General features: G+C 37.3%; 1 protein-coding gene across 1 annotated transcript; it reads right to left on the bottom strand.

Annotated features, from left to right (window-relative positions):
* Window positions 1-1,136: 1,136 nt before the first annotated feature.
* Window positions 1,137-10,390, bottom strand: LOC139257762 (pro-glucagon-like). Its single transcript, XM_070874626.1, has 6 exons — window positions 10,296-10,390; window positions 6,181-6,342; window positions 3,314-3,433; window positions 2,864-3,001; window positions 2,203-2,367; window positions 1,137-1,173 (listed from the first exon to the last, which is right to left on the bottom strand). Exons 1-6 carry the CDS (start codon window positions 10,388-10,390, stop codon window positions 1,137-1,139), a joined length of 717 nt encoding a protein of 238 aa, XP_070730727.1.
* Window positions 10,391-11,513: the final 1,123 nt, after the last annotated feature.

Here is an 11,513-nt window from a genome sequence, read left to right as displayed (position 1 = left end):
AAACAATCTACTTACCTTCTCAGGACTTACATTCTTGAAAAAAAAACAATTGTTATGTCAGTGTTTGTTTCCTTTTTGATATATTTTTTAATTGTTAATATTACTGATTTAAATCATTTGTTTGGAGGTTTGTGGATTTGTCACTTGTTCTGGAAATTTGCTTTCAGTACTATATGTAACTGATTTATGTTGATCCTCAGGAGTAATGTTTTGCCATGGAGGTTGGTTGTGTTGCTCCATGTGTAAATAGTTTAGTTCTATTTCTTGTAGCACTGAGTCCCATTCTTAAAGTTAATAGTTGATTCAGTTCTTATAATAAGCAATATTTCTCAGTATAAAGTTTACTGTGTCCTGTTAATGATATATTATATGAGAAATGTATTTATTGTGTGTGATATATATCGTGTGTAAGAGAGTCTTGATCTTTTTAGTCCTTTAAAATATGTTTGTTTGATTTGAGTGTCTTTAACAGTGTGCAATGAATTACAAAAGCTAAATACTTAATATTAAGTATTTGGCCTTGTCTTTTGCTATGTATTTTGTTTAAAAGACAGAATTGAACTGTGTGGTCATATTTTTGTATCCTGAACTTAACATAATGAAAAGTCTGTAAAACTGTACTTCAGATTTGGATGTTATGAAAAGTTTTATTCATGCTTAATGTTTACGCCTTAGAAGCTTTGCATTAGTTATTTGCTTAAAACATGCTTAATTTCAAACCGGGATATTAGACTTAAAATTCATTTTAAAGCAGACCTTTTAAACTAAACCAAAAGGTCTTAAATATGTACTGATTACATTTATTCATTCAAATATATACAAATTATTTTATAGAAAAATAATTTCCTAAAATAAATCTTAACAGGTAGTTTTGATATTTTGTACCATACAGAATTGCTGAGATGACTCTATAGTTCTCATACTATTCCTTTTAAATATCCTTTTGATAACATTTATTTACTTCAAATCCTATTTCAAAACAGCACATTACATTTTGAGTCATTTCTTTTGCATGCAAAGCATTATGGCTTCATATAACATTCTGTGTCACTTGCAGAACAAAAAGCTGTAAATATTTTATCAAGACGTAGCCAATGTTGCAACACAAAATGCTAAATTGAAATCAGTCTCTTCTTTTACTTGTACTCGTTGAAGAATTCTATTTCAGAGTCCCTGTGGAGAGAGCAGCAGTTAGATTCATTGCACAGTAACACTTGGGAAATTAAGCTGCATATAGACTTGTGGATAATATTACCCAAATAAAGCAGCAAGTATAATCTGGCTACATCTCAGATCCCAACCTTTTAAAATTGGCAAATATGAGAGTTCCAGTTTGGAAAAAGACAAACCATGAGAATTGGAAAACAGAAATCAAACACAGCCTTCATTAGAAGAGGGTCCAACCTGAACTGTTAACCATCCTTCCCTTTTAGATGCAAGCTAAGCTGCTGCTCATTATCCAGCATTTCCTGTTTGGATTTCAGATATCCAGTAAGATGTGGAAATGCAAATACATGAAATTACTCTTTTAAGCTAGAGCACTTAAACTTATAATAACAAGTATGAATGACAAAAACAGCCGTTTAAACAAACTATGCAAACTTGAATAGATTTCAAACTAAGCCATTTAAATAAAAGCTATTTTAATTACTTTAGTAGAAATTTGTTTAAGTAGTGTAGCTCTGAGCTTCAACAAATATTATGCTTTTATACTATGAATTTGGCACTAAATTTATGCCAGTATCAGCATAAACTTTTAGCATGACACTGATAAAAACATTGCAGCATTAAACACAAGGAAGTATTAAGGAGGTTCCCTCACAAGCGTCAACAATAATGAAATAATTTTAACCATTGAAATTGAAATCAAAGGAAATGAAAATTGAGTCGGTTCTGCAACAGGTGCTCTGTCAGTTTATCATCCAAGAGGTGAAGGTGAAAATTATCCCCATAGTAAAGTAAAGCACAAAACTACTCTACACTTCTGTTAAAGTAATGCTCCCAGTTTTCTCTTATATTACTTTTTAGCAGATGATGCATGAGAGAACTGCTTTCATATTATTTCTTTGTGTATAATGCTGAAATGATTTTATTGGTTAACTTATTGTGATCACATGGCTGAATATACAAATTGTATGACCAATTGTGTATTACATTTAAAATGTGCAGTGATAGATTTAGTTTACAGTAGTTCCTTCTTACCTTGACTGGATGGTTTTGGAGTTTAAGACCCAGTTCAAAAACTCCTTGGCAGCAATGGTGTCCAAAACAATATTAATTTCACTGGTGAAGGTGCCATCGGCATGTCTTCTGTCCATTTCCTCAGGGATAACTTCATTCACAATTTCCTTACTTTCTTCTGGAAACCTGAAAATGTAGCAAGGACTTTAGAACAGCAATAATAAATTCGTCAAAATAAAATTAAGGTAATTTAGCTCTCTAGGATAATAGTCGAATTACATGGTAAATTGTGCAATAAATAGCCATTTTGTTATAATAATGCAAATTTGGACCAATAATAACATAACCATAAGAGCAACTTAATTTCAATAATATAATACAAAGCCTTCTCTCTTCTCCTTCATCCTTACATTATTAAGCTGTAAGCAATAATCTTATGATAATAATTCAATATTACTATCTTAACAATATTTCCTTTTGTTCAACAGTAAAATAATTTTATTGGCTAATTCACTGGATTCACTTTGATTAACATATGTTATTAAAAGAACAATTGACTTTTGAAAAGTGATTTAGTGTGTTTAGTGTAAAATGCAGCAAACATAACTACTTAATGATGAAAGTGGTTTATAGTAAAATAGCTGTATTAACAATTAACTGTGAATAATTTTAAAGCACTTACTCTCTTCTGCCACGTCCCTTTATTAGCCAGTTAATAAAGTCCTTCGCTGTCTTCGCCTCAAGGTAAGAACTTATGTCGTTGCTGTAGCTGCCTTCTGTATGTCTGGTAGATTCAACGTGTCTCTTAGAAAAGCCCCTGCTAAATTTCATCAAATGTTTCTCTTTATATGATGCAGCTAGTATCTACAATAATGTTAGCATGTCATATAAGTTTTGATAAAGATATATCTTTATGTCGGTCAAAGGTGTCCTAAAATGCTAAAATTAATAATACAAGATTTTTGCATTGGTTCCACTTAGATGTACACAGGACATTTCATGCTACGTTTATACTCATTGAAATAACAATAAAGACCATAAATGAGAACAGCATAATTCTCTGAGTTAAATGTTGCCATATTATAATATTAATGTATTGCATCTTGAATGGCTTGTCTGATCATTAACTTACCCATTTTGATGCTTGCTGTAGCTTGTAAGTGAATCTACAAAGCGTTTTGCTTTGAAGTAGTCAGAAAGGGAATCTACATCACTTGTATAAGTTCCTTCAGCATGCCTCTTGGTTTTGTCACTGATTGAACATAAATTAAATTGTGAATAAGTAGGGCTGCGCATATCAAAATTGAATTTGCAGAACTCTTTAGCCCAATAAATACTGTGTCACATTTGCAGCTTTCAGAATATGTGTACCGTCCATAAAACTTGGCACTTCTAAAATAAATAAGGAAAAAGTATCTCTAATTGGACTCTTCTATCGGAATAAAATGTGTAATATTAATTCATTAGCATTAATGTTAATGAATGACAGTAAATGAAAAATTGGCTTAAAACTAGTGGAAAGATAGAAATGGGAACTTTTCAGGGTGGAAAGCAATTATAAGGAGCTACCCCAAAAATTGGTCTTTATTTATAAGGCATATAATGAATAATGCAACCAGAGGATTTTAGGCGGGGTGGAATTGCGTCACGCTCCAATTGCTCAATGGGGCACAAGCGAGGAAGAAGGGATCAGTGAGGGGCACGTAGTGCTGCCATGTAAACAGAGCCCTCTCCTTCATTAAAGGGGAGGGTCAAGCTGCCGACTGCAGGAGAGAAACAGGTCCCTGCCTGGACCATCGGGGAGCGAGGTGCTGTGGCATCAGCCTGGCACACAAGCGGAGTGCCGGGCTGGAAGATTGCGGCACAGTCCTTGTGATTCAACATCTATCAGGCCGCGACCAATAAATCAGGCAATTTTTTTTTCAAATGGGCACCTTCCCTTTAAATTTTACCCCACGAGCGGTCTACACAGCTTCAGGGGGTGCTACTGAAATTTCATTTGGGATGAAAACGGGTCGCTGCACACGGTAATGACGTTGCCATCGCCAGCGCAGCGGAGCACGGCGCTACCGTTTACCACCGCCGCTAAACTCCCGTGGAATTTCATGGGAGTCATTAGCGACACCGTGCCCGGGCGAAAAGTAATTTGCGCCACCGGAGGAGCTAACAAGAGGCGCCAACACCCCCAATTTCTCCCCTTGATCTTTTAGACAACTGGGCCAATAGGTGTTAGATGCAATTTTAAGCCAGATAATTGTAAAATATTATATATGGGAGCAAGGAACCAAAAAATGACATGTGTGTTAAATGGAACTGCTTGCTGATCAAGAAAGAGATCTAAGTGATTATAGTTGATCATTCTGAACCATTCAGTCCAAATTTTAGCTGCAGTTTTTTTTAAAAAAGGTACTAGATTGCATTACATAAGAACATAAGAAATAGGAACAGGAGTAGGTCATACGGCCCCTCCGCCATTCAATAAGATCTGGCTAATCTGATCATGGACTCAGCTCCACTTCCCCGCCTGCTCCCCATAACCCCTTATCGTTTAAGAAACTGTCTATTTCTGTCTTAAATTTATTCAATGTCCCAGCTTCCACAGCTCCCTGAGGCAGCGAATTCCAAAGATTTACAACCCTCTCAGAGAAGAAATTTCTCCTCATCTCTGTTTTAAATGGGCGCCCTCTTATTCTAAGATCATGCTCTCTAGTTCTAGTCTCCCCCATCAGTGGAAACATCCTCTCTGCATCCACCTTGTCAAGCCCCCTCATAATCTTATACGTTTCGATAAGATAACCTCTCATTCTTCTGAATTCCAATGAGTAGAGGCCCAACCTACTCAACCTTTCCTCATAAGTCAACCCCCTCTTCCCTGGAATCAACCTAGTGAATCTTCTCTGAACTGCTCCAAAGCAAGTATATCCTTTTGTAAATATGGAAACCAAAACTGCATGCAGTATTCCAGGTCTGGCCTCACCAATACCGTATATAGCTGTAGCAAGAATTCCCTGACAGAGTACAAATAAAAAGCAAAAAAACTGCAAATGCTGGAAATCTAAAACAAAAGTAGAAACTGCTGAAAACACTGAGCAGGTCAGTCAGCATCTGTAGAGAGAACAGACAGGTTAGCATATCAGGTGTAAACCTTCATCAGAACTGTTCAGAGACAAGTAAGCAAAGATAATATTGGGTATTAGAAATTTAAGTTATGATGGGAAGTTTAACTAATTTTTGGGGAAAAAGAGAATGTAAGATGACCTAGTTGAATTTTTCAAGCTTATGAAAGGAATAAGCAAAATTGATCCAGCAAAACTGCTCAGAATTAAAAAAAATTTAAATACCAAGGACACACATTATAAATGAAGAAATTAGGCATAAGAAGTCTGAAGGAACTTTTTTCACCCAGTGGATTCTAGAGTGAGAGAAGAACTTACTAGGGAAGCTATTGAATGCGTGCAAGAGTTAATTGGATTGCTCTGAAATTACATAGGAGTTCTCCAGGTCTACTGGAGGAAACCCTAAGGAAACAGCATAAAGAGCCATTTTTGCTGCTTGTACTGTTTCCTCAGGGATTCCGACTGGAAGAATCCCATAGAATTTGAGGGCCGATGTATTGATGGAGAGAGATGGATTTGAGGATTATGGTGAGAAGACAGATGGATGGTTTGATCTATGAAACAGTAATTTGCTTCTTTGAGCCTAATGATCTTTTTCTGTTAATAAAAATTCTAAGAGATATGTTGGGGAACAGAATGTTACTCTAGCTCTCAAGATAAACTGAGATTTTATTAGTTAAATATATTTTTCAAATGCTGATTTATATGACAGTAGTTGAAGTCAGCATGACAAAGAACAGCAGTTTTTATTCCCTAGTGGTAAAAGAGACAGAACAGAAAGGAAGGAAATATATCACACATACAAGTAATCACAGGACATAGCTAAACATTACTGGCAATATTCAAAGTAGGTCTGGAGAAATCTTTATCAAAACTAGTTTACCCATTTCGTTTTGTGCTCATCAACCATTGTACAAAATCTTTTGCACGTCTATTGTCCATGTATTTACTGTAATCACTGGTGAAAGTGCCTTCAGAATGGCGTTTCACATCCTGTAGTGGGTTGGATTTATCCAACGATTGTTTCTCCGATGTCTCCAATGTGCTGTTTAGGAATGCAGAGTGATATATTATTACCTGTAGTTAACTGGAGAAGCATGCAATAACTTCTAATACATGGTTAACATTCCTTCCTTAACAAACTTAAAAAAATTAACTGCTCATTCATTTAATTTTCTGTTTGTGGGACATTGCTGTGCACAAAATTGAGTGCCATACTGAGGTAGAGTTTCCGCTTTGGATGCAATCGGTGAGCAAGTTGCCCTTAAAATTGCATCTGTTTTCCGAAGTGACGTTCTGGTTCAAATTTACATTCACTCATTTGCATAATCACAACTGTAAAACCTTACATGAACATTGTTTATTTTTTTATTTGCATTAAAAATATTCATTTTGGTTTTTGAGTTGCAACTTAGTGCATTTTAGTAATACAGCTAAAACATAGAAACATAGAAAATAGGTACAGAAGTGGGCCATTCGGCCCTTCGAACCTGCACCACCATTCAACAAGATCATGGCTGATCAATCACCTCAGTACCCCTTTCCTGCTTTCTCTCCATACCCCTTGATCCCTTTAGCCGTAAGGGCCACATCTAACTCCCTCTTGAATATATCCAACGAACTGGCATCAACAACTCTCTGCGGTAGGGAATTCCACAGGTTAACAACTCTGAGTGAATAAGTTTCTCCTCATCTCAATCCTAAATGGCTTAACCCTTACCCTTAGACTGTGTCCCCTGGTTCTGGACTTCCCCAACATCGGGAACATTCTTCCTGTATCTAACCTGTCCAGTCCCGTCAGAATTTTATATGTTTCTATGAGATCCCCTCTCATCCTTCTAAACTCCAGTGAATAAAGGCCCAGTCCATCCAGTCTCTCCTCATATGTCAATCCAGCCATCCGGGGAATCAGTCTGGTGAACCTTCGTTGCACTCCCTCAATAGCAAAAATATCCTTCCTCAGATTAGGAGACCAAAACTGAACACAATATTTTCAGGTGAGGACTCACCAAGGCCCTGTACAAGTGCAGTAAGACCTCCCTGCTCCTATACGCAAAACCCCTAACTATGAAGCCACCATAGCATTTGCCTTCTTCACCGCCTGCTGTACCCGCATGCCAAATTTCAATGACTGATGAACCATGACACCCAGGTCTTGTTGCATCTCCCCTATTCCTAATCTGCCGCCATTCAGATAATATTCTGCCTTCGTGTTTTTGCTCCCAAAATGGATAACATCACATTTATCCACATTATACTGCATCTGCCATGCATTTGCCCACTCACCTAACCTGTCCAAGTCACCCTGCAGCCTCTTAGCATTCTCCTCACAGCTCACACAAGTTTAGTGTCATCTGCAAACTTGGGAGATATTACACTCAGTTCCTTCATCTAAATCATTAATGTATACTGCAAATAGCTGGGGTCCCAGCACTGAGCCCTGCGGCACTTCACTAGTCACTGCCTACCATTCTGAAAAGGACCAGTTTATCCCGACTCTCTGCTTCCTGTCTGCCAACCAGTTCTCTATCCACGTCAGTACATTACCCCTAATACCATGTGCTTTAGTTTTGTACGCCAATCTCTTGTGTGGAACCTTGTCAAAAGCCTTTTGAAAGTCCAAATACACCACATCCACTGGTTCTCCCTTGTACACTCTACTAGTTACATCCTCAAAAAATTCCAGAAGATTTGTCAAGCATGATTTCCCTTTCATAAATCCATGTTGACTTGGACTGATCCTGTCACTGCTTTCCAAATGTGCTGTTATTTCATCCTTAATAATTGATTCCAACATTTTCCCCACTACTGATGTCAGGCTAACCAGTCTATAATTACCCATTTTCTCTCTCCCTCCTTTTTAAAAAAATGGTGTTTCATTAGCTACCCTCCAGTCCATAGGAACTGATCCAGAGTCGATAGACTGTTGGAACATTATCACCAATGCATCCATTATTTCTAGGGCCAATTCCTTAAGTAGTCTGGGATGCAGACTATCAGGCCCCAGGGATTTATCGGCCTTCAATCCCATCAATTTCCCTAACACAATTTCCCACCTAATAAGGATATCCTTCAATTCCTCCTTCTCACTAGACCCTCGGTCCCTTAGTACTTCTGGAAGGTTATTTGTGTCTTCCTTCGTGAAGACAGAACCAAAGTATTTGTTCAACTGGTCTGCCATTTCTTTGTTCCCCATTATAAAATCACCTGAATCTGACTGCAAGGGACCTATGTTTGTCTAGTAAATGGGGTTATCACAAAAAATAAGCAGTTTAATAAGTATCTAGTCCTCCACCTGTGAGTAACCCAATTTTAATCATTGAAAATGACTTTTAATAACTATACTGAACCATTTACTAGTTTCATTCCTATACACATCAGTTTCTTAATTAAATTAAATATTTTTTTAATATTTAAAAATGATTAAAACATGGCTAACTTGTGCCTGTGAACCTAAAAAACTAGCATAATTTGAAGGGTCTCATAGAAGGTTGCAAACAGGCACAATGGGCAGGACCTTGCCATGTTCATTATTTTGATCTGGGGCGTGGCCAGTTTTGTGGGCGGGCCCTCTTCCAGGACCATGTTTTTTAAACCAACATTTAAGATCGCAAAAACTTGATTTACGCTCAATGTAACCCATGCTTAAACTTTCTCAATTTGTCATGTTGATTTGGTTGATTTCAGACATAATTAACAGAAACTCTGGGCTATAAGGTTTAAGTCCATGTTCTCATTAATATAAATGTATCTTAAACTGTCGGTGTTAACTAGATCTGTTCTAATTAAGGATTCATCCATGAATGAGGCAACATAAATAAGATTCAAGCCTCCAGCCCACAGAAATCAAAAAGGGAAATCTAGTGAACAATATAGCATAAAAACACGGAGTTCTTCGGCTTTTTTGACTGGATTGCCAGGGTTCACAGACCACACAGTATAAAACAACAATACAAGTGGTGTAGTACAGACACATTTAATCCCGCGTTACCACAGCAGTAATGTACAACAATGGCCCAAAAATTGCGGTTGGAGGCTTCCTGCGGGCGGACGCCGCCGACCAAAATGTTTTTTCTGAAAGTTCCTGGAGGAACGTAGACTTGTGTTCCGAGGCCTAGATGCGCAGACCAGTGTGTGGGCTCGCGCAGAGCAGTGTGTGGGCTCACGCATCCTAAGAACATAAGTGCAACCTGGGATAACGTGGGCCTGAACCACCAATGAACATGGGGTATTCTCATTGGTGGTTTGTACGAGCTCCCATTACTATCAATGAGAATACCCTCAAAAACACAGAAATTCAATGCAATAAATTAAAAAATCACTTCACATGTAATTAAATGTTTTAGAAAAAAATATATATTTTTAAACTTTTTAAAATATGTTTTAATAGGTTTAAAAATAAACTTTTAATATAAAAATGAGTGATAAAATTTAATTTTTCTATGTTTTAAAACTCTTCCGCTGATAAAAGTAGGCTATACACCTGCTTTTACCAGGTGTAAGAATTTGAAGGACATTCACTGGCCAAGAGTTGGGTAAATAGCTCAATCTCTGCCCCATGAATGTCCTCCCGGGGATGCACTGGATCTGTCAAAATAAAGAAAAAGTCAGTTCACGGTGCATGCACATTGCCACCAAGAACAGGCATTTGCAAGGCCTCTTTGGGTGCATGCGCACATCGTACGCACCCGGAGAGGCTGCAATTTTCGGGCCAATTTTGTTCATGGTATTTACATGAATTGTAATAAAACTTAACTATTAGCTGTGGCTGTGGATGTTGCACTTTGTGTAAACCATAATAAAAAGTGCTCGACTTCCTGAGCATGTGCTCGCGTTAATGGAACACAATTTATGTCGGTATAATGGATTTTAGGACAGGACTTTTAAGAAGTGACCAATTCAGTCGGATGTTCAAGTTAAAGGGGTGGTTGACCTGCAAGGTTCCAATGTCTGTGCTTATTAGCTGTTATAGTTCCGTTTTGTGGATTCATATCTTACCTGGATGTTTCCTCTGAATCCTGCATTGGATTTTGGCAACTATTTTGTACTAGTATCAAAAGCAGCAAAACAGCCACGGAGCCAACACCTTTCATTTTAATCTGCTGCACAAAACACACGTAATTCAAAAGTATACATCAAACATATCTGATTTCAAACATTTATGCTTTAAACCAGCTAAAATATTAAGACATTCTTCAGGAAAGTGAACAGAAAAATGTTGAAAATTGCAGAGAGTTACATAGAAATTACAACACAGAATAGGCTATTTCCCCAACAATCCGTGTTGGTGTTTATATGCCACATGAGCAGTAGATCTAATTCCATCTGCTTCCCTTATTCCCATATCCCTTTATTCCCCTTTCTTTCAAAATAATGAAAGTACTTTGCCGAATCTAATTAACAATAGCGTGGCACAAACAGGCGTAGGAGACATTAATAGAAAAATTAGAACAAACGTGAAGGCAATACCGAAAGCAGCATTATAAGACTGTTAGATGAACTAAATAAGAAAGATTAATGAAACAAACAGACAAGGGAACAATACAATAGATTAACTAAATGAAAACAAGTAATTGAAACCTTATTACTAAAAAGACTACGACAAAGAAAGAAGGAAGGCCAGTACTGGACTGAGAATGGAGCAACCTCTTTGGTAATGGGACAGTCCATGCTAGTTTACAACAGGACTTGGGCAAGGTCCAGGCTTGGGTCGACTTTTTCAAAGGCACGCGATAGTACAGTAGCACACCATTGAAAAAGAAACTGACCATAAAGGCAAAGATAATATTTTTGCAAATATCTCCCCGCGCCCATTTCACTTTCGATTGTCTTTTTTAATTCGTTCTTACCTTCTGATGAACCACTCGAAATCTGAATCAACTCTGGAGAAACCGAAGCTTCTCTTTCTCCAAGAAGTTTTGAAGACTCCCAAAGCTTATGTGTGTTTCTACCAGTACCTGGTTCCTTTATATAGTCAAAGGGGATGGTTGGGCAATATGGGGAAGAACATCGTCACTTCCATTTAAAAAAACTCAATTTGTGCTGTTGTCATCCTCATTTCTCTGACAATTTGGATTACCAATTGTTGAATCATCCTTTTTTTTCAACTTTGCTTTCCACCTGATTTGAAAAGTTTCAGGTAAATCGCTTAGTCTTATTTGATTTTTACTCTTTCCGGATGAGTTCCTATTTTCCAAACAATTGCACACTTTTAAC

This window comes from Pristiophorus japonicus, chromosome 3, assembly GCF_044704955.1.
Source record: "Pristiophorus japonicus isolate sPriJap1 chromosome 3, sPriJap1.hap1, whole genome shotgun sequence".
NCBI classification, from domain to species: Eukaryota; Metazoa; Chordata; class Chondrichthyes; family Pristiophoridae; genus Pristiophorus; species Pristiophorus japonicus.
Note: the sequence above shows the minus strand (reverse complement) of the source record. Positions and strands in the feature narration are given on the sequence as shown.